At 58.5% G+C, this 25,445-nt stretch overlaps 1 protein-coding gene across 1 annotated transcript in view; it reads left to right on the forward strand.

The window, feature by feature from the left end:
• The window catches only part of HSPA12B (heat shock protein family A (Hsp70) member 12B), a 57,710-nt gene extending 33,268 nt beyond the window's left edge, over positions 1–24,442 (forward strand). Inside the window, exons 9-13 of the mRNA XM_045019539.1 lie at positions 10,833–10,919; positions 14,282–14,386; positions 18,956–19,214; positions 19,961–20,064; positions 21,415–24,442. Coding sequence (XP_044875474.1) covers positions 10,833–10,919; positions 14,282–14,386; positions 18,956–19,214; positions 19,961–20,064; positions 21,415–22,058 — 1,199 coding nt within the window. The 3' untranslated portion in view covers positions 22,059–24,442. The remainder of the gene's footprint in view (positions 1–10,832; positions 10,920–14,281; positions 14,387–18,955; positions 19,215–19,960; positions 20,065–21,414) is intronic.
• Positions 24,443–25,445: the final 1,003 nt, after the last annotated feature.

The raw sequence follows: 25,445 nt of genomic DNA on the forward strand, positions 1-25,445 counted from the left end.
GGTGGTAAAATTGGCAGATGATACAAAACTACTCCAGATAGTTAAGTCCCAGGCCGACTGTGAAGAGCTACAAAGGATCTCACAAAACTGGGTGACTGTGCAACAAAATGGCAGATGGGATTCAGTGTTGATAAATGCAAAGTAATGCACATTGGAAAACATAATCCCAACTATACTTATAACATGATGGGGCCTGAATTAGCTGTTTCCACTCAAGAAAGAGACCGTGGAGTCATTGTGGATAGTTCTCTGAGAACATCCACTCAATGTGCAAGTGGCAGTCAAAAAAGCGAACAGAATATTGGGAACCATTAGGAAAGGGATAGATAATAAGACAGAAAATATCATGTTGCCTGTATATAAATCCACGGTACGCTCACATCTTGAACACTGCGTGCAGATGTGGTCGCCCCATCTCAAAAAAGATATATTGGAATTGGAAAAGGTTCGGAAAAGGGCAACAAAAATGGTTAGGGGTATGGAACAGCTTCTGTATGAGGAGAGCTTAATAAGACTGAGACTTTTCAGCTTGGAAAAGAGACGACTAAGGGGGGATATGACTGAGGTCTATAAAACCGTGACTGGTGTGGAGAGAGTAAATAAGGAAGTGTTGTTTACTCCTCATAACATAAGAACTAGGGGTCACCAAATGAAATTAATAGGCAGCAGGTTTTAAATAAACAAAAGGAAGTATTTCTTCACACACTGCACAGTCAACCTGTGGAACTCATTGCCAGGGGATGTTGTGAAGGCCAAGACTATAACAGGGTTAAAAAGAACTAGATAAATTCATGGAGGACAGGTCCAGCAATGGCTATAAACCAGGATGGGCAGGGATGGTGTCTCTAGCCTCTGTTTGCCAGAAGCTGGGAATGGGCGACGGGGTGGATCACTTGATGATTCCCTGTTCTGTTCATTCCCGCTAGGGCACCTGGCACTGGCCACTGTCAGAAGACAGGATACTGGGCTAGATGGACCTTTGGTCGGATCCAGTATGGCCGTTCTTATCATACCACATGATGATGATGAAAAGCCCTGGCTGGGATGATTTAGTTGGGAATTGGTCCTGCTTTGAGCAGGGGGTTGGGCTAGATACCTCCTGAGGTCCCTTCCAACCCTGATATTGTATGATTCTATGAAATTCTTTCCATTCTAACCCAGGAAGAGTTTGAACAGCAACTACTAACGTTAGATCTTTTAAAATCAGCTGGTCCAAATAACTTGCATGCAAGAGTTTTAAAAGAGCTGGCCAAGGAGCTTGCTGGTCCGTCAATGCTGATTTTGAACAAGTCTTGAAACGCTGGGGAATTTCCAGGGAACTGGAAGAAAGCTAACGTTGTGCCAGTGTTTAAAAAGGGTGAACAGGACAACCCAGATAATTATAGGCCTGCCAGCCTGACATCAATTCCAGCCGAAACGACAGAAGGTCTCATATGGACTTGATTAATAAAGAGTTAAAGGAGGGTAATGTAATTAATGTCAGTCAATATAGGTTTATGGAAAATAGATCCTGTCAAACTAACCCGATGTCTTTCTGATGAGATTACCAGTTTGGTTGGTGACGGTAACAGTGTTGATGTACTAGACTTAGACTCTGCAAGGCGTTTGACTTGGTACCACGGGACATTTAGATTAAGAAACTAGAATGATACAAAATCAACCTGCCGTACATTAATTGGCTTAAAAACTGCCTAACTGATAGGTCTCAATGCCTAACTGTAAACAGGGAATCATCATTGGGTGTGTTTCAAGTGGGGTTGGTTCTTCTCCCTGCACTATTTAACATTTTTATCCATGACATGAAAGAAAACATAAAATCATCGCTGATAACGTTTGCAGATGACATAAATATTGCGGGTGTGGTAACTAATGAATGGGTGGGGTCAGTGATATAGAGAGATCTGGTTTAGGTTGGCAAACTGGGAGCAAGGAAGCAATATGTGTTTTAATATGGCCATGTGTAAAGTCATAGATGTAGGGAAAAAAGAAGGAAGGCCTTACTTACAGGATGGGGGATCGATCCTTGGAAGCTGTGACTCAAAAAAACATGGAGGTCAAACTGAATAATCAGCTGAACGTGAGCTTCCAGCGTGATGCTCTGGCTGAATGGGCTCCTGTATTCATTTGCTGCATAAACAGAGAATAGTGAGTAGGAGCAGAGAGATGATTTTACCTCTGTATCTGGCACTGGTGGGACCACTGCTGGAATCCTGTGTCCAGCTCTGGTGCCCACAAGTCAGGAAGGCTGTTGATCACTTTGAAAGGGTTCAAAGAAGCGCCACGAGAATGATTAACAGACTGGAAAACCTGCCTTGTGGTGAGAAACAAACAGCAAAGAGTAGGTGAAGGGGTGATTTGCTCACAGTCTAGAGGTACCTACATGGGAAACAGAAATTTGATGTAGGGGGCTCTTCAAAATAGCAGACAAAGGTCTAACACGACCCAATGGCTAGTAGTTGAAGTTAGACAAATTCCGACTGTAAATAAGGCACATGTTTTTAACAGTGCGGGTAATTAACCACTGGGACAGTTTATCAGGGGTTGGGGTGGGGGCTCCATCACTGGCAATTTTAAAATCAAGGTTGGATGATTTTCTGAACGATCTGTTGTAGTTCAGACAGGCATTAATTCAGGGCCTGTGTTAGACAGGAGATCAGACTAGATGATCACAATGGTCCCTTCTGGTTTTGTTCTCTATAATCTATGAACTGCCAGCTCCAGACAAATCATAAGCGATGCTAGTTCTGGATGTTACACCCGACAGTGCGCGGGACCCGCTAGAGAGAGAATCCCCCCGACTGACTCTGAGCTCTGGGGCTGGGAGATGTGTCGTTAGTTTCACTGGTTTTAGCACCACAGGCCCGAACCGAGATCAAGACCCAGGTGTGCTCGGCGCTGTACAGACACAGAGGTAGGCTCGCTCCCTGCCCCGAAGAGTCACAGGCCAGACACAGCAATGGAGTCGAACCAACACACGGGGGAAAGGGGGGCATGGGGGTCCTGATAAGAAGATTATGTGGCGCTCAACAGGCCAGGTCTGGGCCCAGAGCAGTCAGACATTTTAGCCCGTGTGTAACTGTAAACATGTGTAGTTAGTCCCTGTGAAATCCAAGGGGCGGCTCGTGCTGAAGGACCGTGTGGAATTGGGACCTGAGACCTGGGTAGGCAGTGTGGTGGCTAGGGATCATTTGAGAGAGAGAGAGAGAGAGAGAGAGAGTGTGTGTGTGTGTGTTTTTGAAAGGCGAGAGCTTTCAGAGCCCCCTGCGGCTGCAGGGAAAGTGTCTCTCCAAAGCAGCGAGTGGCCCCTCTGGGAAATTAGCCGCGGAACCAGCCCTGTTTCCTGAGCTCGCTGAGGCCGGGTCAGAGGGTTCCCGTATCAAAACAAAGAATAATCCTAACAATTTCAGTGTGCGAGGGGGAAGGCAGCTCCATCTGGTCTGCATTACGGGCGCTCGGCTGCTCTGCTTACAGAAATCCCGCAGCTCGGTTCCTTTCTGACTGCCTGGGCTGGATCCTGTGTGTAAATCCAGAGCAGCGCAGCTGCCTTTGTTGTGGATTTACACTGGTGGAAGGGAGAGCAGAATTTGGCCTTTGCTGGTCACAGAAAAGTCCAAATGTTCTGGCTGATTTCAGGGCTGTGTTTGGGAATGACCCCCTCCCACTCCTTCACGCAGAACTTTATTTAGCTGACACTGTCTGGTTTGGATTCCTGGACGGCCTGTGCAGCTTCCTGGGTGTTCAAAGTCAGATCCACGACCCTGAACTCCTAGCAAGCTGGAGTGTGCCAGGTCCAGCTCGCCAGATCTGCTCAGTGTAAATCCCCGGCCACTCCATCACGTCGCTATCCCAGAGATGAGCCTGAGTCAGGTTTAGCGTTAGAGAGACACCCACTGGGTGAGTCTGGATTTACACTACAGCAACGGCGATCAGAATCTGGCTCCAACCCTGTGACAATCAGTGGGTGATTCCGGATTTACCCCAGGATAACGGGGAACCAAATCCAGCCCTGGCTCCACTGCAGTCCTGTGTAGCTGAGAACAGAATCGGGTCTGTCCTCAGGCACTGGGTAGGGCCAGACACTAAGGTTACTAATCGCAGGGAGTTCTGCAATTTGGGCCACCCCTTCCTTCCCCTAGTGCGGCTTGCGGAGAACATCTGGGACGGTGCCGCCTTCTGCCCTGCATCCCGCATGGCTTCTCCCTCATCACCTGCCAAGAGGTGCAAGCTGGCTGTGTGCATCACGGCTACAGGCTCTGCTCTGGAACGAGCTGGCCGGGCTCAGCCCGCTGGGCCGAGTGTCTACAGCACTAACTGGCCACCTTGCTGGAGAGAGGCCTGGGCTGACCCCGAGGCCACCCCTCCGCATCAGGCAGAAAACGGCATGTGAGGCAGTGACCGTGCCCTGCCACGGGCCTGTGGTATCTTCTCTGTGGGTAAACAGAGTCACCCAGGGCTGTCCTCTTTGCTGCGAGAAAGCAAGGCTGCGGCCAGCTGCGACGGAGGCTGCGCTCCATTCCAGGAGTGCTTTGGCCAGGCCAGGCCTGTCTGTCTGGGGACGCTAGGCAGCACAGGCCGTGTTAATCCAGCGCTGAACCACAGGGTCTGTCTGTGTCCTGCAGCCCATCCTCTGCTGTCACATGGGCTGGGTCAGCAGCACTGATACCTTCCGAGGCGCTGGGCCACCAGTCACATAAACTCAGTGAGTGCCACCGGCACGACTATAGTCTCAACAGCGTGGGGTGCCCGCGTGGCTAGCTCAGCCCACAGGCCATTAGCCCATCTAGGCACGAGGGACCACGCGGGCTGTTGAGTGTCATCCCCGTCTCTGTGCTGGACCCAAGGAGGGTTTGTGCTGCAAGGCAGGTGCTGTTTGTGGGATTCAGTATAAACCAGACAGCTGCAGGCATCTGGCCTGACCAGAAGGTGTCATTTGACAGGGAGCGCCAGGGCCCATCGCGTGACGGAGGAGCTTGTCCAGAGCTGTCCGATCCGTCGCGCCTTCTGCCCAGCTCAGCCAGGCTCCTTCTCAGCCGTACCAGGAGTTCGTAATAATGTCCCTCTCTCACAGATGAGCTCAGAGCAGGTTAGAATATTGCTGTGCTCGTCTGCCCAGCCTCACTGGGGCTGGATGGTCGTGTGGTGGAGGTACTGGCCTGGGACTTGGGAGACCTAGATGTGATTCTTGGCTCTGCCCCAGACTCCATGTATGACCTTGGGCGAGTCACTTAATCTCTCTGGGCCTCAGGTTCCTCGTCTGTAATGATGAATAGCGCTAGAGACGAGCCGGGTCGTGGTGTTAGCTACAAAATGGGAACAATCATTCTTACCTACTGTTAATGCCTGTGAGATGCTGTAGTCATGGTGGCCATCTAAACAGCTAGCCCTGTCCTCCTCCTACCGACGGGGAAACCGAGGCACAGAACAGTGGTGCTACTTGCCCAGGGTCCCCAGCTGGCCGGTTTTGTGTCTAAACCACAAGATTTTCCCCTCTTGTTTTACAATCTCCAGCTCATCTATTCGCCCAGCTTCTGCCTTCCTTCTGCTTGGTTCATTTCCGCCAAAGAGCCTCTGACTGGCTGTTTGACAAACTGCATTGGAGAGGCAAATATCCTGCCTGGCTCTGAGAGCTCAGACACCTGGTCGGCTTTGGGCAGACAAGCGATGTTTTCCTAGTCAAGAGCTGAGTCATTAAAGTCTCCCGTGGTCATAACCCTCTTTTCTTACAGGTCTCTCATCTGTGAAACCAGCTCTTGCTCTGGCCCGGGGGTCCCCACAGCCACCCCTTACTTTCCTGCCTTAAATTTCCAGCTTAAACTGTCTGTCTCAGCTAAGCCTTTGCTTTCCCTCTGCATGCTTGTGTTAGGCCCTCCCCCTCTTGTTCCTGGGCTTCCATTTTCCCCTCGCTAAACTCACAGCCGCTGAGCTGTCAACCTGGTTTTCAGGCGCGGTCACACCACAAAACATCAGAGCCAATCCCAAGCTGTCTAGGAGCCTCATAGTTGACACCAGGGCCACTGATAACTTCGTAGCAACACTAGGGGCAGAACCCAGGTTCCTTGATTTAAAAGCCTTGGTTAAAGCTACTTGCGCTAAAGGAGAATCTCCGCTAAGTATAGAAGATCTGACACACGGCTAAGCAGCTCTGATTCCCTCCAGCAGAGGGCGGTGCTGCTTAAACACAGTTCATTGCCCTAGAGGCCGCTGCAGGATCTGTAATATTTACCTGCGAGGAAGCGCCCTAGCTTAGGGTGACCCGGTAGCAAGCGTGAAAAAGCAGAACACTTTTCTTCACGGCGCGAGAGGAGATGTAGTTGCATATATAAGAGAGAGCCCCTAATGCCAGGCCGTCTGCAATCCCTGCCCGAGCTTTACCCCCGCTGGAGCCTCATTGCTCGGGACACTGGGGGCAAAGCAGACGTAAATGGTGACCACAAAGCGAGAGCTTTGACAGGCGTCTGGCGGCGTTGCCCCACTGAGGCTGGTTTCCGCTCGCTGAGCACCGGCCTCTAGCCTGTAAGATCTTGGAGGCAGGGCCCTGTCTGTTCTCAGCGTACCTGGCTGCTATAGAGTGAATATAAATAATGAACGAATGGTGGTAAAGGTACCGCAGAGAGCTGTGGGCTCGGCCCAGCCCCACAGGTCAGTTTCTTCCCTATGGTCCGTGTCACAGAGCGAGATTTTTTGTGGGGCGGGAGCGCTTAGCGACATGCTGCTTGGTTGCTGTTGCATCCTTGAGCAGAAGCTGATGAGAAGCTGATGAGCAGGGAAGAAATAGTAGAGGAAGCAATAGTGGATGGGAACCTGGGGGGCAGTGACCATGAGATGGTCGAGTTCAGGATCCTGACACAAGGAAGAAAGGAGAGCAGTAGAACAGAGACCCTGGACTTCAGAAAAGCAGACTTTGACTCCCTCAGGGAACTGATGGGCAAGGTCCCCTGGGAGAATAACATGACGGGGAAAGGAGTTGAGGAAAGCTGGCTGTATTTCAAAGAAACCTTATTGAGGTTGCAGGAACAAACCATCCCGATGTGTAGGAAGAAAAGTAAATATGGCAGGTGACCAGCTTGGCTTAACAGTGAAATCCTTGCTCGTCTTAAACACAAAAGAACAGCTTACAAGAAGTGGAAGATGGGACAAATAACCAGGGAGGAGTATAAAAGTATTGTTCAGGCATGCAGGTGTGAAATCAGGAAGGCCAAATCACACTTGGAGTTGCAGCTAGCCGGAGATGTTAGGAGTAACAAGAAGGGTTTCTTTAGGTATGTTAGCAACAGGAAGAAAGTCAAGGAAAGTGTGGGCCCCTTGCTGAATGAGGGAGGGAACCTAGTGACAGAGGATGTGGAGAAAGCTAGTGTACTCAATGCTTTTTTTGCCTCTGTCTTCACAGACAAGGTCAGCACCCAGACAGCTGCACTCTGCAGCACGGTATGGGGAGGAGGTGACCCGCTCTCTGTGGAGAAAGAAGTAGTTCGGGGCTATTTAGGAAAGCTGGACGAGCACAAGTCCATGGGGCCGGATGCGCTGCATCCGAGGGTGCTAAAGGAGTTGGCCGATGAGATTGCAGAGCCATTGGCCATTATCTTTGAAAAATCATGGCGATCGGGGGAGGTCCCGGATGACTGGAAAAAAGCTAATGTAGTGCCCATCTTTAAAAAAGGGAAGAAGGAAGATCCAGGGAACTACAGGCCAGTCAGTCTCACCTCAGTCCCTGGAAAAATCATGGAACAGGTCCTCAAGGAATCAATCCTGAACCACTTAAAGGAGGGGAAAGTGATCAGGAACAGTCAGCATGGATTCACCAAGGGCAAGTCATGCCTGACTAACCTAATTGCCTTCTATGACGAGATAACCGGCTCTGTGGATGAGGGGAAAGCAGTGGATGTACTATTTCTGGATTTTAGCAAAGCTTTTGATACAGTCTCCCACAGTATTCTTGCCAGCAAGTTAAAGAAGTCTGGGCTGGATGAATGGACGGTAAGGTGGATAGAAAACTGGCTAGATGGTCGGGCTCAATGGATAGTGATCAATGGTTCCATGTCTAGATGGCAGCCGGTATCAAGTGGAGTGCCCCAAGGGTCGGTGCTGGGGCCGGTTTTGTTCAATATCTTCATTAACGATCTGGAGGATGGTGTGGACTGCACCCTTAGCAAGTTTGCAGATGACACTAAACTGGGAGGAGTGGTTGATACGCTGGAGGGTAGGGACAGGATACAGAGGGACCTAGACAAATTAGAGGATTGGGCCAAAAGAAATATGATGAGGTTCAACAAGGACAAGTGCAGAGTCCTGCACTTAGGACGGAAGAATCCCATGCACTGCTACAGACTAGGGACCGAATGGCTGGGCAGCAGTTCTGCAGAAAAGGACCTAGGGGTTACGGTGGACGAAAAGCTGAATATGAGTCAACAGTGTGCCCTTGTTGCCAAGAAGGCTAATGGCATTTTGGGTTGTATAAGTAGGGGCATTTCCAGCAGATCGAGGGATGTGATCATCCCCCTCTACTCAGCACTGGTGAGGCCTCATTTGGAGTACTGTGTCCAGTTTTGGGCCCCACACTACAAGAAGGATGTGGATAAATTGGAGAGAGTCCAGCGGAGGGCAACAAAAATGATTAGGGGGCTGGAGCACATGACTTATGAGGAGAGGCTGAGGGAACTGGGATTGTTTAGTCTGCAGAAGAGAAGAATGAGGGGGGATTTGATAGCTGCTTTCAGCTACCTGAAAGGGGGTTCCAAAGAGGATGGATCTAGACTGTTCTCAGTGGTAGAAGATGACAGAACAAGGAGTAATGGTCTCAAGTTGCAGAGGGGGAGGTTTAGGTTGGATATTAGGAAAAACTTTTTCACTAGTAGGGTGGTGAAGCACTGGAATGGGTTACCTAGGGAGGTAGTGGAATCTCCTTCCTTAGAGGTTTTTAAGGTCAGGCTTGACAAAGCCCTGGCTGGGATGATTTAGTTGGGTTTGGTCCTGCTTTGAGCAGGGGGTTGGACTAGATACCTCCTGAGGTCCCTTCCAACCCTGAGATTCTATGATTCTATGATTCTATGAGCTAACAGGGAAAGGCACATCCCAGTGAGCTGAAAATAGCTCCAGCCCCACCCTCTCCAAACATCTCCCCGCCCTTCCCGGCCTCAGGGACCAAACCCGTCTTGCCCAGCCCTGCTTTGTATCTGGCATCTTTGTCTTTCCTCCCCGCCCAGCGTAATGAGAGATTCGGGGGTGGGGGGAGCCACTCCACCCAAAAGTGACAATCAACCCGGGAACAACGTGGGAGCCAACGCGGCGTCCTGGCCACTGGGGAGGGAGGTGAGGTCAGCAGAGTTACGAGCCGGCGCTGGCTCAGGTGCTGGGCGTGGCAGAGCTTACAGCTGAGCCGCATGAAGGCCGGGAGCCTTCCGAGGGAAGCGCCGGGGGCTGGTACGTAGGTGGCCCATGTCCCCCTGTCGGTCCTGACCCCGTCAGTACCTCACCAAGAAGCTAGGGGGTGCTCTGCCCTCTGAGTCGATATTAAACCAGTGCCGCACATTGCTCAGTCGATCAGAAGAGAAGCTCTGTTTGCCCCGTGTACATCGGTAGGGGCGTTAACTCCCGTGCCCTGGCCAAACTCCAGCTCTGTGCATTGCATCCCGCCCGGCCAGTATTCACCTGCCGCGTATTGTTGCTGTGCGCTGTGGAACAGCAGCTGAGCCCCACCCCAGAGGTGGCTGCATTGTGGTGGTGACGTGCTCCATGGGCGTCCTTTGTGTGTAATGTCTGTTAAGGGCTTTGGCATGCTGGGGGACGGATGCGTACCACACATTATTACAAAGATGCTGCCCTGTGCCTCCCAGAAGCTTTGCCCATGATTTGCCATGTAGCCCGTTGTGCATTTGGACATCTGCACCAATGCCAGCTGCTGTCAGCCCCTTGTGGGCTGGAGACCTGCCCCTCCCAGCTGCCCTGCTCCTGAAGGGCTCGGCAGCGGGGTGACATTAGCCGCAAGCTGTCTCCCAGTCCAGCCCGACGGGCCAGGAACTCCGGTCCCTGATGTGTGGGCAGGGCAGCAGCATTGTCACCACGGCCTGACTGATGGCGCTCGAGCGTCTCCGAGTTCTGGGTGATGCCTGCAAAGGGCAGCGCTGATTTCACTCGCCCAGGAAAGCCCAACGGGTCATTTGGGGCAGGTTTTTATCTGGCAATTTCGAGGTGATTTTAAGGCCATAAAAATGAAAGCCGATTAGCACCGATGGGGGCAGACGCGATGCAGGCAAGATATAGGGAAACCTCCCCCCACCCCCCGCCACAGCTCTGGTGATGCCCCTCAATCCCAACCCTCCAGCCCCCCGTTATTCCAGTCCTGGCCTTCCCACATACAGCTCTGCTGAGGCCCCTCTGTCTCAGCCCAGGCTTAGGGTCCCCACACACAGCACCATCAGTGCGCCTCAATCCCAACCCATCCGGCCAGTCCCGAGGTTCCCCCCTCAGTGCGGCCGGGCCCTGCAGCACTGACTCCCCCGCGCTCACTCCTGAGCTGCGCGCCTGCAAACGCATGGGAGGCTGCAAGAGCTGCAAGCCCCTGGGCCCCGAGTTCACGAGGAAGGGCCCAGTCCTGCTTCGGAAGTCACCAGCCGTCGTACCACGGACTCCACTGGGAGCAGGCCTGGGCCTCCTCCGGAGAGGCGCTGAGGTTAGGGGCCGCCTGGCAGAAGCTGGAGGTTCCCGTGCTGCCGGGCAGAGCCGCTGTCCCAGGCGTGTGAGCCGAGGTCAGACCTCCACCCAGCCTGTCCGGCTCACCGCCGCCCCCCGGTGCCCGTGTCCCTCTCACGCCCGATCCCTTTGCTTTCTCCTCGCAGCCAGAGAGCAGCTCCGGCGTTCCCGGCACAGCAGGACCTTCCTGGTGGAGTCGGGAGTAGGCGAGCTGTGGGCCGAAATGCAAGCAGGTAGGAGGGGCCCTTTGCTCATGAACGGGATGTGGGTGGGGCCCATCGTAACGAGCCGACAGCAGAGCCCACCATCTCGGGGGACGGGATCCGCTTCCAAGAGCCCCGTGAGCGCAGCCTCCACGCCCTGGCCACAGAGCCGGCCACAGCCCCCCCGCCCCCCCTTAGGATTGAACGCCGCTGTTAACTGCCCGCCATCTCTCTGGCTAAGGCCCGTCCCCGGGGCGCTTCCCAATCTTTACTGGACTTACCCCCACACACCTCTGCGAGGCCGGGCCGTGTGATTAGCTCCATTGTACAGGTGGGGAAACCGAGGCACAGAGCCCCTAAGTGACTGGCCCCAGGTCACTGCGCCGTCCTGTAATGCTGTCAGCAGTCCCTGCCTGGCCTGCAGAGCGCAGGTCAGGCCATAGGGGCTACCCTGTGTGATGACACTAGGCTGGGGGGGAGAGAGCCGCCGGGTCTCTCTGAAGCTGGCAGCCTGAAGAAAGAATCCCCTTGATATTAGCCCACTCCTGTCTCTTCTCCACTGCAAACCAACACTGCATTTCCCCTGCTCTAGCACCCTTCACCAGCGCTCGTTATACACAGTCACGAGCTAGTGTCTGCGAGGGCGGCGGTGTCATCCCCAGTTTACAGCTGGGGAAACTGAGGCACGGAGCAGGGACGTGACTGGCCCAGGCGAGAGCCCTTTCCTAAGGCCTGTGTCCTACCCACTGGGAACAGCTAGCCCAGAAGACGAGCTGGACCAGAGATCCTGGCAGCCGCACGAAGCGACCCGAGCCGCAGTGCCTGCGTCCCTAGCGACTCAACCGTGCTACGTAATTAACGATTCCTAACGCTCCTCAGCCAGGGACCGCGGCGCTCGGCAGCGCAAGGCCATGAGCTCCCACCTGACTGCTGGGGAAGCAGGAGCAGGGCGGCTAGAAGCATTGATCCTGCAGGGCCAAACGCCCCCTGAATCCTTGTGACCCAGGTGCTTAGGAAAGGGGTCCGGGCAGCAGCGCTGTCTGTTGGCTGCATTGCGAAGCCCCCTGCCTGAGCTGTGCCCACCAAGCCCCTATTGGCGCAAACTGGCAATCCTGGCTGGGTTCAGGGGCCCGCTTGGACCTGCTGGGCCTGTTCTGTCTGAAGCCCAGCGCCTCCAGTGGGCTTGCCAGAGTCGGGAAGGCAGTGCGGGCTAGTGGTCAGAACACACCGCCGGTAACCAGGAGAGCACTGCAGATGACTCAGTGTATGTCCTCTGTGAATCATTTCACCGCTCTTGGCCTCAGTTTCCCCATCTGTACAGTGGGGATAACAGCCCTGCCCTGCCTCCCAGGGGCGTCGGGAGCTAAATCCAGCAAAGACTGAGGTGTTCAGCTGTTACTGTAATGGGTGCCATAGAAAGACCGTAGCTAGATTTGCCCTTGGTCCCACAGAGCTGGGGTCAGCACCCAGTCTCCGGACGCCCAAGCCGGTGCCCCGTCCGCATGCTTCTCTCCCTTCGTGCCCTTGGGCATAGTCAGCTCTCAGCGCGCGCTAGGCTGCACCCGGCTTCGGTGAGAGCAGGACCCTCAGGTTCTGCTTTGGAAGGTTTTAAGCTGCGGCAGCTGCTGCCGGTGGCCTGGGGGGCTCCCAGGGATTGTGAGACCCACCATAGGGCAGCACCCCGCCCCGCCCGAGGAATGAGGCCACGGCCCCAGGTGAGCCCTGGATGCCAGCAGCTCCCCCGCCCCCCGAAGCCTGCGCTCTCCACCAGCCTTCCTGCCGGGCGAGCCCCCGCTCAGGGGCTCGGCGATTTCCCTTGGTCTGGAGGAACTCGGAAGGAAGGGCTGAGGTCAGCTCGCTGCCGGCAGGAAATCGCTCCTTACCGAGCATCTGGCCGGCTGGCAGGCCGCTGACGGCGCTCAGGAGGGAGGCTTTGGCCGTCCCTGTGCTGGAGCGTCGGGGGTTGGTTTTTGGGTTGCCGGATTCAGTGAGGATTAACCGTCGGGGGCCTGGGGGGAGCGGTCACTGGCTGGCGGCGGCAGTGCTCTGTGTTTCTGCAGCCCCTCCCAAGCTCCCTGCACACGCCCGGCCTGTGCGCAGGGAAAGGAGCAGGGTCAGGCCGAGAAGGGGCGCGGGGGGGCACCCCTGGCTTGGAGGGAGCTGTCGCCAAAGGTGTCCAGCCCGTTGGGCTCGGCAGCGCAGGCTACAAGCAGCAGCCGGGTGGACGTCACCGGCGAGCTCGGAGCCCCCGTGGCCTGCGGGAATGTGGCACACGGGGGGGGGGGCGGCCCTGCAGGCATGAGTCATGTCCCCGTGTGGCCTGCCCCTTCGGCTCCATTGGCACCTCACTGCGGCCAGGGAGAATCGGGCCCCAGGGTCAGGCTCTAATGCAGCAAACAGCTCAGCCTGCAGGGAGCAAAGCAGGACGGAGCCGCCCTGGCAGCTGCTCGGCCCACCCGGGCAGGCGCGTTGCCCAGGGCCCAGGGTGGCTCTTAGCAGTAATTCGCGTTCAGACAGTGGCCCCTACAGGCTCCGCTCAAGGCCCCCTTGTAGGGCCCTACCAAATTCACGGCCCATTTCCCAGTCAGAGGATTTTTAAAACCTTAAATGTGACGGTTTCAGGTACTGAAATCTGACGTGTCGCGGTGTGTAACCGTGGGGGCCCGGCCCAAAAGGAGCTCGGGGAGGAGGGGTGGCAAGGCTGTTGTGTGTGGGGGGGGTCCCGGTATTGCTGCCCCTAGCGCTGCGCTGCCGGCCAGTGGGAGCTGCGGGGGACGGTGCCTTCAGGCGAGGGCAGCGCATGGAGCCCCCTAGCTCCTCCCCCTTCCAGGGGCCGCAGGGACGTGGTGCCGGCCACTTCCAGGAGCGGCGTGAGGCCAGGGCAGGCAGGGAGCCTGCCTTAGCCCCACGGTGCCACGGGGCTGGCAATCCCAGGGGCCGGACTGAAAGCCCTGACGGGCTGGATCCACCTCACGGGCTGTCGTTTGCCCACCCCTGGCCTAGGGTCTCCTCCCAGCCGCATCCTGCCCTGCTCTGGCCCTCAGGCCCGAGCTTTGCAACTGGCGTTTCCAGCTCTGCAGAGGCAGAGAGTGAGGGGCGTGGGTGAGGGATGGGAGACGGGCACTTGGCTGCATCAGGGCAGAAAGGAGGGGGCAGGCTCTCAGGGCCCAGTGTCTGTACCAGCACAGTGCTCCTGCCTCACTGGGCTGTGACTCAGGACACCTGAGTTCTGTGCCTGGCTCTCCCACTGGTCTGCTGGGCGACCATGGGCGAGTCACTTCCCCGCTCCGTGCCTCAGTTTCCCCACCTGCAAAATGGGGGCCGTGAGCCCGGCCTGGGTTGAGCGCTATGGATGAGGAGAGCTAGGGGAGGCTGTTGTTATATTTTTCCAGGGGACCGTTACATCGTGGCTGACTGTGGCGGCGGGACGGTGGATCTGACCGTCCACCAGATCGAGCAGCCGCAAGGGACGCTCAAAGAGCTCTACAAAGCCTCAGGTAGGACGGCGACGCCCGGGAGCCATGTGCCAAGGGCCCGATCCAGAGCCTGTTGGAGCCAGTGGAAAGACTCCCCACTCTCTGCCCCCAGCTAACGGCTGCCCCTCTGTATGGGGCAGGCGGGATTGGAGTGGCCCTCGGTCACTGCTCCTGAGGGAAAAGCCTGTGGAGCAAAGTGCCCCGTCGCTGCCTCTCGTCAGCCAGCGTGTTGCCATGGGCCGTGGGGCGCGGGTGTGTCTGGAGAGGGGCTCGGAGGGGGGATGGTGGCAGGTCAGGGAGGGTGGCGTGGAAGGTGGGGGTGGGCGACGCGGCTGGGGACGGGAGGGCCTAGCTTAGGAGAGGGGCCTGGCAGAGCTTGGCCAGCAAGGAGGCCGTGTGGGCACCTGACTGTTCCCGGTAAGTACAGCTGAGGGGCACAAACACCAGGGAGGGTGAAGAGCTTTTAAGCTAAAGGGCACGAGAGCTAATGGGGATAAACTGGCCATGAACAAATTCAGGCCTGGCCTGAGAAGGGTCCTCACCATCGGAGGGGTGAGCTGCTGGGACAGTCCCGTTCTCCCCACCCCACCCCACCCACTGGGGGTGTGAGGCAAAGGAGGGAATTAGTTCTAAGAGAGCTGGACAGATGCGAGTGTGAGTGTATGACCGGGGGTGGGGGGCAGGGCTCAGCAGCCCTGGGGCTCACGTCCAGGTGACGTTCTACGTTCCCAAAACTCATGCTTCAGGGCTGCAGCTGGCCACAGGCTGGGGTCAGGAAGGGATTCCCCCCCCCACCCCCTGGGGAGGGTTTTTTTTAATCTCCTTTGAAACATCAGGGATGGCCACGGCAGGAGATGGGACATGGGCTAGGCTGTGCCAGGGTGCTGAGTGGCACCGAACATCCTCTTGCTCGCTCAGCGGCTGGGCTGGCTGGGTCGTACTCACGTGCTGGGGATCTTACTGCTCGCCACGTGTGGGGCTGGGAAGGAATTTCCCCCCAGCTCAGAGGGGGCAGTGATGCCGGGGGGGGGGGGGATCATCTTCCTCTGTTGCATCTGGGTGCAAGTCACTTGCCGGGATCGGCTGGGCATGTCTCACCTAATCAGTTCCCTGCCGCAGCGGGGCCCTCGGGCGCTGGTGCGGCTCGGTCCCGCCCGGTCTCTGCCTGTGGCGCACACTAGCGGGGGCCCCTGTGGGCTGTCACCCCTGGGGTCGCTCCTATGGCCGGGTCAGGGCGCGGGGGCTGGGCGGGGTCGCTGGCCCGGGCCGTACAGCAGGGCAGGCGGGATGCACTGGTGGCCCCTTCCGGCCTCGCCCTCTCTGACTCGGTGGGTGACGGAGGCCGGTGTTGTGGGCAAAGGCAGCGTGTGTGTGCAGGGGGGGTGACCCGAGGGGGGGTGATTAGCTGGAGCTGCAATGGCCGTAGCTGGGTCTAAATTTCAGGCCTGGGGAGGGGCTGGATTGCGGTAGCGGGACATGTCCAAGGAGCCCCGGCGATTCGCACGTCTCTGGAGCAGCCCACTCCCGCCCCCTACGGGCCAGTGCGGGATTGTGCCCTGCCCGCTGGGCGCCCCCTCCCCTGCCCGCTGGGCGTCCCCACTGACGGGCGTGTTCCTGAGCCGTAGCAGGCGACTGGCCACAGTGAGTCTCTGTCTCCACCACAGAGATAAGTCGACCCATGTCAGAGCGACTGACAGCCACCGCATTAACCACTGGGGGGGGCTGATGTCCACACCACCCTCCTGCTGGTGGGGCGCGTCCTCCCCAGGAGCACGTCCACCCACTGCGGAGGGGCAGCGTGGGGGGGCCGAGCGCCGGGGTCTCTGCTCCATCTGCCCCCTCCCCGTCCTCTCTCCTCCCCACTCCCAGCCAGGAGCGGTGGGGCAGCTGCCCGGGGCTTCTCACCTCTGCAGGCCCAGCCACGAGCAGGGGGAGCCACCTGGGGCTTCTCGCCTCCTGCAGGGAGATCTGCCCCAGGAGTCTGGTCGGCTGCCATGCTCCCGGGGGGGAGCAGGGACCCTGGACACCGGGGGGCAGCAGGGCTCTCTGTGTGGAGCCCGGGGGGCAGCCTAAGCCGGGAGCCTAGGTGGCAGCCAGGCTCCAAAGCCGGAGCCGGCTTGCTTGTCAATCTAACGGCATGACATTGACAAGACTGACAGCCAGGAAAACAGCATCTCCACAGCCAGGGCCTGGCCCTAACGCCAGTGACATAAGCCCTACACTGCTCCAGCGGGGTTATGATGTCAGCCTACAACTGTGCAGTGTAGACAAGGCCTAAAACCCTGCGTCCCGCTGGCTGGAGCGACCCGTTCAGCGGGGGGGAGAGCGTCGCCCAGGGACCGGTCCCCAGCGCACCGCAGCCTGCAGCCCTGGTCTCAGTACAGCGAGGGGTAGTAGCACCATCTGGTGTCCAGAGGGAAACCAGCTCTAGCCTTGCAAGCGGAGGATTTGCTGGGGGCCGGCAGAGGTCCCCGGGGTGGGCCGCCATGCTGCTGAATTGCAGTGGACTGGAGTCAGGTTAAGCCCCTGAGGAGGAGCATGAGCGGCAAAGCTGGGGTGCTGTGGTAAAGTTTCCCAGCCGCATGGCAGAAGGGTTCTGTGCAGTGAGATTACTGAGCGGGGAGGGCCCGGGAGGAGAGCCCAGACCCCCCCCCCCCATTACAGGCCTGTCACACACCTGAGCAGGATTAGGGGCAGGAGGCGTCAGTAACAGCTTTGCGTTCTGAGGTCACCTCGGTTTGTGAGGGTTTGGTCGAGCCCCTGCAAAAGCAGCGACCGAGTGATGCCAGAAAGCCCCAGACGATCAGGTGTGATGGGGCCTCCCACCTCCACACATGATGCTGCCTAGGTTTCAGCACCATGTGCTGGCGCGTGGGCTAGTTCCAGCCTTGGCTGTGCAGGCGTGTACCAGGCCGGGCTGCTCCCTGCTCCAGCTCATTTCCAGCACCTCGCGCCAGGAGGCTGCCGCCAGGGCTGACCTCCGGCACCACCGTCATTACAAAGGCAGCCCTGGCTGCTAGGCTCCCCGAGAGGCAGCGTCCAGCAGGCTGTGCATGCGGCCTGGGAGCTGGGGAGTGCCTGGGTCTAGCCCCCAGCCCTGCTTTCTGACGGCAGTGGCTAGGTGCTGCTCCGTGCCTCAGTTTCCCCCGTGTGTGACGGGGAGTGATAATACTGAGCGTGTGTGGGGAGAGGATCACGAATTGGTTAGTCTTCGCAGAGGGCTGGGGCGAAGGGGCTCGGCTCCCGCCATGATGGGGGCAGCATGTAATCACCAGCTAGCTGGACACGCAGAGCAGTCGTCAGCCTGGTTCACCAGGGGGCAGGTCCTCCTCCCACAGAAACCAGCCCGCGATGCTGCGCTATGGGGGGACGGCCCCTTGCGGAGTGTTTTCCATTCACCTTCCCCAGGACAGGTGCTGAGTCTGTCCCCCCCAAAGCCCATGGCGTCCCCAGAGCTGGGTGAATGTGGGGCCCGCCGGGAGCCCACCCCATCTGCGTGGAGGTCCTGTGCGTCTGGGGTGGCCCCAGGTACCACGTCTGGCTCCTTAGCCGCCTGGCTCCAAGGGGTGCCCAGGGCTAGGCCAGCAGGGCAGCTCTGTGGGTGCCAGCAGCGCTGGGGCATGGGGTACCCTACGACTGCAATCGCGGGTGGGGGGCTGTGGGTTGGGATGGAGGGGCCCTGGCAGGGCTGCGCTAGCAGGGGGTTGTGGGGCAGGATTGAGGGGCCCCGGCCGACCTGTGGGGAGAGCCCAGGGCTGAGATAATAGGGTGGGGGGCTGCGAGTCAGGATTGTGGGGCACCAGCAGAGCTCGGGGGGGTGTGCCCAGGGCTGAGCTAGCGGGTGGGGGTGGGGGCTGTGAGTCAGGATTGAGGGGCACCAGCAGAGCTCGGGGGGGGGGGTGCCCAGGGCTGAGCTAGCGGGTGGGGGTGGGGGCTGCGAGTCAGGATTGAGGGGCACCAGCAGAGCTCGGGGGGGGGGGCCCAGGGCTGAGCTAGCGGGTGGGCGCGGGGGCTGCGAGACATCACTGAGGGGCACCAGCAGAGCTCGGGGGGGGGTGCCCAGGGCTGAGCTAGCGGGTGGGGGGGGGGGCTGCGAGTCAGGATTGAGGGGCACCAGCAGAGCTCGGGGGGGGGGGTGCCCAGGGCTGAGCTAGCGGGTGGGGGTGGGGGCTGCGAGTCAGGATTGAGGGGCACCAGCAGAGCTCGGAGGGGGGGTGCCCAGGGCTGAGCTAGTGGGTGGGGGCTGTGAGTCAGGATTGAGGGGCACCAGCAGAGCTCGGGGGAGGGGGGTGCCCAGGGCTGAGCTAGCGGGTGGGGGTGGGGGCTGCGAGTCAGGACTGAGGGGCACCAGCAGAGCTCGGGGGGGGGGGTGCCCAGGGCTGAGCTAGCGGGTGGGGGTGGGGGCTGTGAGTCAGGATTGAGGGGCACCAGCAGAGCTCGGGGTGGGGGAGACAAGCTCAGCCACCATCTCCCCCTCTGGGGAGCCCCGACCCCTCCCAGCAGGGTGTCCGTCACTCCCGGGGGCCTGTCCCTGCCCTGGGCAGAGCCAGGGGGGCTCTGCCCACACCCCCTAACTCCGCAGCATTGCAGGCGGCCCCTATGGGGCGGTGGGGGTGGACCTGGCCTTCGAGACGCTGCTGGGCCAGATCTTCGGGGAGGATTTCATCGCCACCTTCAAGGCCAAGCGCCCGGCCGCCTGGGTGGACCTGACCATCGCCTTTGAGGCCCGCAAGAGGGCGGCAGCGCCCTTCCGCTCCAACCCCCTCAACGTCTCGCTGCCCTTCTCCTTCATCGACTTCTACCGCCGGCACCGGGGCCAGAACGTGGAGACGGCGCTCAAGCGGAGCAGGTGACTCGGGGGGCTGGCCGGGGCTGCCATGTGCCTGGTACGCATCCCCCGGGCTGTGGGGGGGAGATGGGCCAGGAGCTCTGGGTGAGATGACGTGTCACAGCCCCCTCTAGTGGCTAGTTCACATGGAAGACAACAGCCTACTACTGGTACCTGCTGACGGGGTCATTCCCTTCCCTTTAACGACAGAGGGCCATGCCTCTGGGTCCAGCCTGGGGGCTCAGTGTCTAGGAAGTTACTCAGAGTGGTGGGGCATTGGGAAGGGGTGTGGAGACCTTCCTTGGCCTCCCCCACCTGGCTGCTTGTGGGCACAAGGGCAGGAGCTGGTGAGGGGTCTGGGCTGATGCAGAGGCTGTGGCCAGGCGTGGCCCAGGGGCAGGCGGCCTAGAGCTGGCCAGCTCAGGAGACAGAGGGTGCGGAGGCTGGCAGGTCAGAGCCAGGGCCAGGGCCAGAGCCAGGGCCAGGGCCAGGGCCGGGGGAGGCCAGGGTGGAGGTGGAGGTGCACCGAGGTGGGGCCAAGCAGCATTAAGCTGATGGGCCGCGCGGGGGCCTGATCCTGGGCTTTTGGGGGCAGAATACAGGGTCTGATCTTGCTGCCCATGGCGGGGGGAAGGTGACGGGGGCAGGGCGCAGGACAGCCCCCTTCCCGCTGCTCTCTGCGGCAGGCGTGAGAGGGGGCTGGGCACCGGTTGGCCCTGCGTGTGGGACCCCAGGAGAGTCACTGCCCTCCGCTCTTGTGCCCTCAGTGGGAACGTTGTGAAGTGGTCCTCGCAGGGGATGCTGCGAATGTCGTCGGAGGCCATGAACGACCTCTTCCAGCCGACCGTCAGCCAGATCATCCGGCACATCGGTAGGGCCGAGCGAAGGGACCCTGGCTGGCTCCCCGGCCCCAGGCCGAGCCCCAGCCCTGCTACTTCCCTTACCGTGGGGCCTGATCCAGCCTGGGGAGAGAGGAGCCCCCCCTTGCTGACACAGATTGGCTGAATAGCCCTGCCAGAGCCTCACTGGGCTTCTTCTCTCTTAGTTTCTTCTCAGCAGCGACCGCGGAAGGAAATTTGGGCTCCGGCGTTCAGGGGCTGGGACGGGACTCAGGAGACCAGGCCTCAGATCCCAACACTGCCAGAGCCTCCCTGGGTGACCTTTGGCCACTCACTTAGCTCTCCGTGCCTCAGTTTCCCCACCTATAAAACAGGCTGGTGATATACCTACCTCACAGGGCTGAGGCGAAATTTGCTGATGTCTGTGAGCCGCTCAGACAGTGCAGCACTGCAGGGGGAGGCAGGCTGTGCCCCACTACCACTCACCTGGTCTGTTCCCCACCTCCACCACTTCTACAGATCTCACTCCTCCATGGATCCCTCCCAGGTCCTGAGCGTTTCTGCTGCTCCTCTCTGACTGGCCCCCACTGCGTCAGTATCTGACAATGCAGGGACCAGGCCGGGTGCCTCCTGCCGTCGCTGCAGGACCGGGACAGGGACTTTCCTCTCCCTGTGCCACCATTTTCAGTGGTGACACGTGCAAAGTAACGCGCGCTGGAACCCATAACCCCAACTAGCCCTACACAGGGCTGGGCTCCCGGTGAGCGGTTACACTCCAGAGAGCGCTCGTGGAGCCAGCAGGGTTGGGTCTCAAACATCGGCTCGCTGGCCAGCGGCAGCCAGAAAAGCCAACTGAACGTTGGGAGTCATTAGGAAAGGGACAGATAATCAGCTAGAAAAGATCCTAATGCCCCTCTCCGGGAACTGCTGCCCAGCTAGTCCCACGGGCCGCCCACACCTGCTGGGTGCCGGAGCCATGGCCCCAGCTCAGCTAAGCGTTAATTCAGGGCAGGACTCGGGGTTACGTGGGAGATCAAACTCGATGTGCACCGTGGTCCCTTCTGGCCTATGAGTCAGAGCAGGGAATCGCACCCTGGACTCCTGGGTCCCAGGCGAGGGCCCTAGTCCGTCCTTCCCTTCAACCCATCCAGCGCCCCCTCCTCTACTGAGTAGCTTCCGTTTGGGTCATGACCCCCACCCCATGGATTCACTGGGACTTTCCCCAGCTAAATCCTATTGGATCCGCTCCTTTTGAGTCACTCTCCCCCCATGGGCCGCTCCCCTGCTCATCCCAGGGGTTAATGAGACGTTATGGCCGCTGGCCGCCTACCCAAACCCAGGCGGCAGCAGGGCCAGGTTCACTGTTTCACCCTCTTTTCCAGACGACCTCCTGAAGAAGCCAGATGTCAAAGGCATCAAGTTCCTCTTCCTGGTAGGGGGCTTCGCCGAGTCAGCGATGCTCCAGCACGCCGTCCAATCGGCCTTTGGCAGCCTGTGTCGCGTCATCATCCCCCAGGACGTCGGGCTGACCATCCTCAAAGGGGCGGTGCTCTTCGGCCTCGACCCCACCATCGTCAGGGTCAGGCGCTCGCCCCTGACCTACGGCGTGGGGGTACTCAACAAATTTGTGGAGGGGAAACACCCCAAGGAGAAGCTGCTGGTGAAGGAGGGGAAGAACTGGTGCACAGACATCTTTGAGAAGTTTGTCTCCGTGGACCAGTCGGTGGCCCTGGGCGAGGTGGTGCAGAGGAGCTACTGCCCGGCCAGGGTGGGGCAGCGGAAGATCATCATCAACATCTACTGCTGCGCCACGGACGACGTGGTCTACATCACCGACCCGGGGGTGAGGAAGTGCGGCACCATCAGCCTGGAGCTGGATGAGGTGGACGAACCAAGCTCCCCCAAAAGCCGGCGGCGGGAGATCCGGGCCAGCATGCAGTTCGGGGACACGGAGCTCAAGGTGGCAGCTATGGATGTCAGGACCTCCAAGACGGTCAGGGCTGCCATCGACTTCCTGTCCAACTGAGCCCCAAAGGAAGGGAGAGCTCAGAGGCTGCAGGGGCATGGGGTCTTCCACAGGCATCTACCCCTCTCCCCTGACAGCACATGCCTCGGTGCTCACGTCCATGCGGGTTTCACACCACGAGACGCAGTCACTTCGCATCCGCAGCAGCAGCGATACTGGACTTGGAGGAGCTTTACGCTGCCAGGGAACAATGGTTCATGGACTCACAAACCTAATCAAGCCCTGGGGAACCCATGGTCCTCACTAGGACTTTGGCAGGGGTCGCGTCAGGGTTCCAGCCATGCTTTTCATGTCCCTGCCCCAGACCTGCGCCATCGGAGGAGTCCTGAATTCACCTTGGGCATTGCTGTGTCACAGGGCTACCCTCCGCCACAGCAGGGTGATGCAGAAAATCTATCCTCCGGGGACACGCCAAGGCAGCGGTGACCCTAAGAACATAACGGCCAGACTGGGTCAGACCACTGGGTCCATCTAGCCCAGTATCCTGCCTTCCAGTGCCAGGTGCTTCAGAGGGAATGAACAGAACAGGGAATCGTCGAGTGATCCAGCCCCTAACCAAGTTTCCATGAGCTCTACGCCAGTAGCTACTGCACTCGAGCTGGACAATGTTGCCACCAGCCTCCTTGAATAGGGAGAAGGACCCTGTGCGTTCCCGGAGTCACAGGCCCTCTGCTCCTGTAGGAAGAACGCTACAAGAGAAGGCCTCCTCCGGCTGCAAATCCTTCTTCCTCTCACACAGAAACAGGATTTGTTCTTGGCTTGTTTTATCTTGGGGAAGTTCCCCCTGGCGCGTGAGGCTCAAGCCAATCAGACTCATGGTTCGGGTCTCAAAGGCCTCTCAAGAGTGAGCCTTAGCAGGATCTTCAGCAGAACGCCAGCCCAGCACCCAGGCACACGTGTGTGTCTCGGCCAAGCAAACACAGAGCCCAGCTGGCAGCAAATGCAGCCTGGTGGCCAGCAGGAGGCGACATGATGAACTGGCTCTGTCTCCATGATGCAGACTCCATTGCCGGGACCGCTTACTGGCGTGAAGTTCAGAGAGCTCCCTGGCTGAGGTTCTCCTGGTGAGCTCTGCATGCAGCGCAGCAAGGGGCACTCGCTCCTCCAGGGACTGAAACCCGTGGGAGCGCCCTGCCCTGGCAGTTCTGTGGGGTCACGCTCAGTCCAGGAGTGCATCCAGCTCACCTGCGCTCGCCTCTGCGGTTCTGTACCCCGCTGGGGCTTGCCACCAGGCACAGAGCCGCAGGATCGGAGCTCTGCCCCCAGCTTTGGAACAGTGTCCAGGGGGAACCCTTCAGTGCCAGACCCCCAAGGGGTCTCGTTCTTCCTCCAGGGTGAGCCATGCTTCACCGCCTCCTTAGGCTGGACCTCCGGGCCTGCAGCATCCCTTCTTCACCCCGTGAGCTCCGCTCAGCGAGTCCCACTGAGATGGGGCCCCAGGGGGACTCGTATGAACTTTGGGAGCGACACAGGGACACTCGCAGAGCGGGGGGTGCAGTGGGGTTTGCTGGGTGACTGGAACACTGCAGAAGTTGTCCTGGGTTAGCGTAAGGAAACGAACGTTCTAGCACACTCCATCCTAGTCAGCTCAGAGCCCGGAGCCTCGCCTTGTCCCCGTTCAGGCGCCCATTACCCCCCTGCACTCCTCCCCAGCTGGGCGCACACTGCCTGGCTTCCTGCCGAGGGGTGGGCCCTCCATGGTCCTTGGCTGCTAGGTCTCAAAGTCCCGGGGACTGGATTTGCCATTGTCTTCTCAGATAATCCACTGATACCCCTAAGGCCCCAGACAGCTAGGAGCCATACACATCCGTGTCCTCTGCCAAGAGCAAACAGACCTGCCCCCCTTCTGCCCCAACTAGGTAACAATGCAGCACACAGGGGAAACTGAGGCACGCTGGGGCTTACTAAAGATATTACAAAAATTCCCACTTCGCCACACCACCGGCCCCAGCTGACGAGCTTCGCGGGCTCACTTGGCAGCTGGGAGCTGCCTTAGTTGGCTAATGAATATTCTACTGGCCGGCTAGTCCCTACCCAGGAGTTCAAGGTCAGGAACCTCTTTCCTGGCCCCGCTCAGCCCAAGTGACTACAGACAGACTCCGTCGGGGCAGAAGAAGAGGGAGTTGATAACCAGCTGATCTGTAGGTTACTGGCAGGGCGTGTGCCTAGGGAGAAAACAATGGTGACCGGTGACAACGGCTCCTTTCAATAAGTATATTTTGGTTTTTTTGTAAACCCAAATTTTTATTTTTATATCTCACATGTAACCTCCCCCAGGCGTAAGAGCCAGGCACTATGGCTGGATCTGTGGCACTAGTGAGGCCTCTCGCCTGTGTTTCAGAGCAATATGCTATGTGATGGAAATCAAAATAAACGGTTATACTCTTCTGCAGCCGGGGGCGGGGGAAATGCCTTGGGGGCGGGAATGGAGTTAAAGCCGCGGGGAGAGCAGCTCTGCTTTCGCCCTTGTGCTGTGCTAGAAGAACCAAGCTGCCGTCTTCAACCCGGAGCAGCTGTTCTTAACATGGGGGTTACCAGCAGGTGTGAGGGAATCACACCCACACTCTTGCCGTGCTGCAAAAGGGCAGGCGGGGCCCAGCCGAAGGAGAGAGGGAGGGAGCGGAGACCTGTTGTTATAAGTTGGAATAAATGGGCCCAAGGGATCTTGGCACTAACGTTTTAAACAAGGTTCGGGATGGGGCGTGTAGAGACCTCAGCCCCTTGTCTGAGGGTCTCCTAGGTGGGACCAAAGACGATGCTGCCCCTCCGGTGGGGAGCAGAGAGGATGGCAGTCGAGATCCGCTGGAGTGGTCACCGTGTGGTGGTTCTTAAAGACGAAACCGATTTGCTACAAGACAAATACGCCCCCGGAGAGAAAACAGCCGAGACACAACACGGCTTCTGGCTCTGGTGCCGACTCACTGGCGAGCTCACTGCCTGCCCAACCAGGCTCAGCCCATGGTCTCAGCAGCCACTGCGAGCCCTGTATCAGTATCAGGCTAGTTAGGGAACTGCTTTTACTGCCTTTCTGGTCACAGGCTCACAGCAACGTTGCAAAATCTAGTCTTGGCCGGCGAAGCCAAACTCTGATTAGACAGAAGGAAAACAGGAAAACACACCCGGGAGGTGAGAGGAAGGGGTTTGACAATGTCTGACATCCCGGGTGGTGTCTGGGATTCAGCCAGAGCCAGTGGAGGGGGTGGTGCCCTCTGGGTCCTGCACTTGGTCCGGTCTGGTCGGGACAACGACAACCCAATGGTGAATCAGCGGATCCCGACCATGCCACCATGGCAGTAAAGCTCACGCCTTCCCGTCCACCCATCTCCTGGCCAGCAGTTGTCAGACAGCTGCTGCTTGATTTCCCCCGACAGATGTGTTCCCACAAGG

Source organism: Mauremys mutica, chromosome 5 (assembly GCF_020497125.1).
Source record: "Mauremys mutica isolate MM-2020 ecotype Southern chromosome 5, ASM2049712v1, whole genome shotgun sequence".
In the NCBI taxonomy this organism is placed as follows: Eukaryota; Metazoa; Chordata; order Testudines; family Geoemydidae; genus Mauremys; species Mauremys mutica.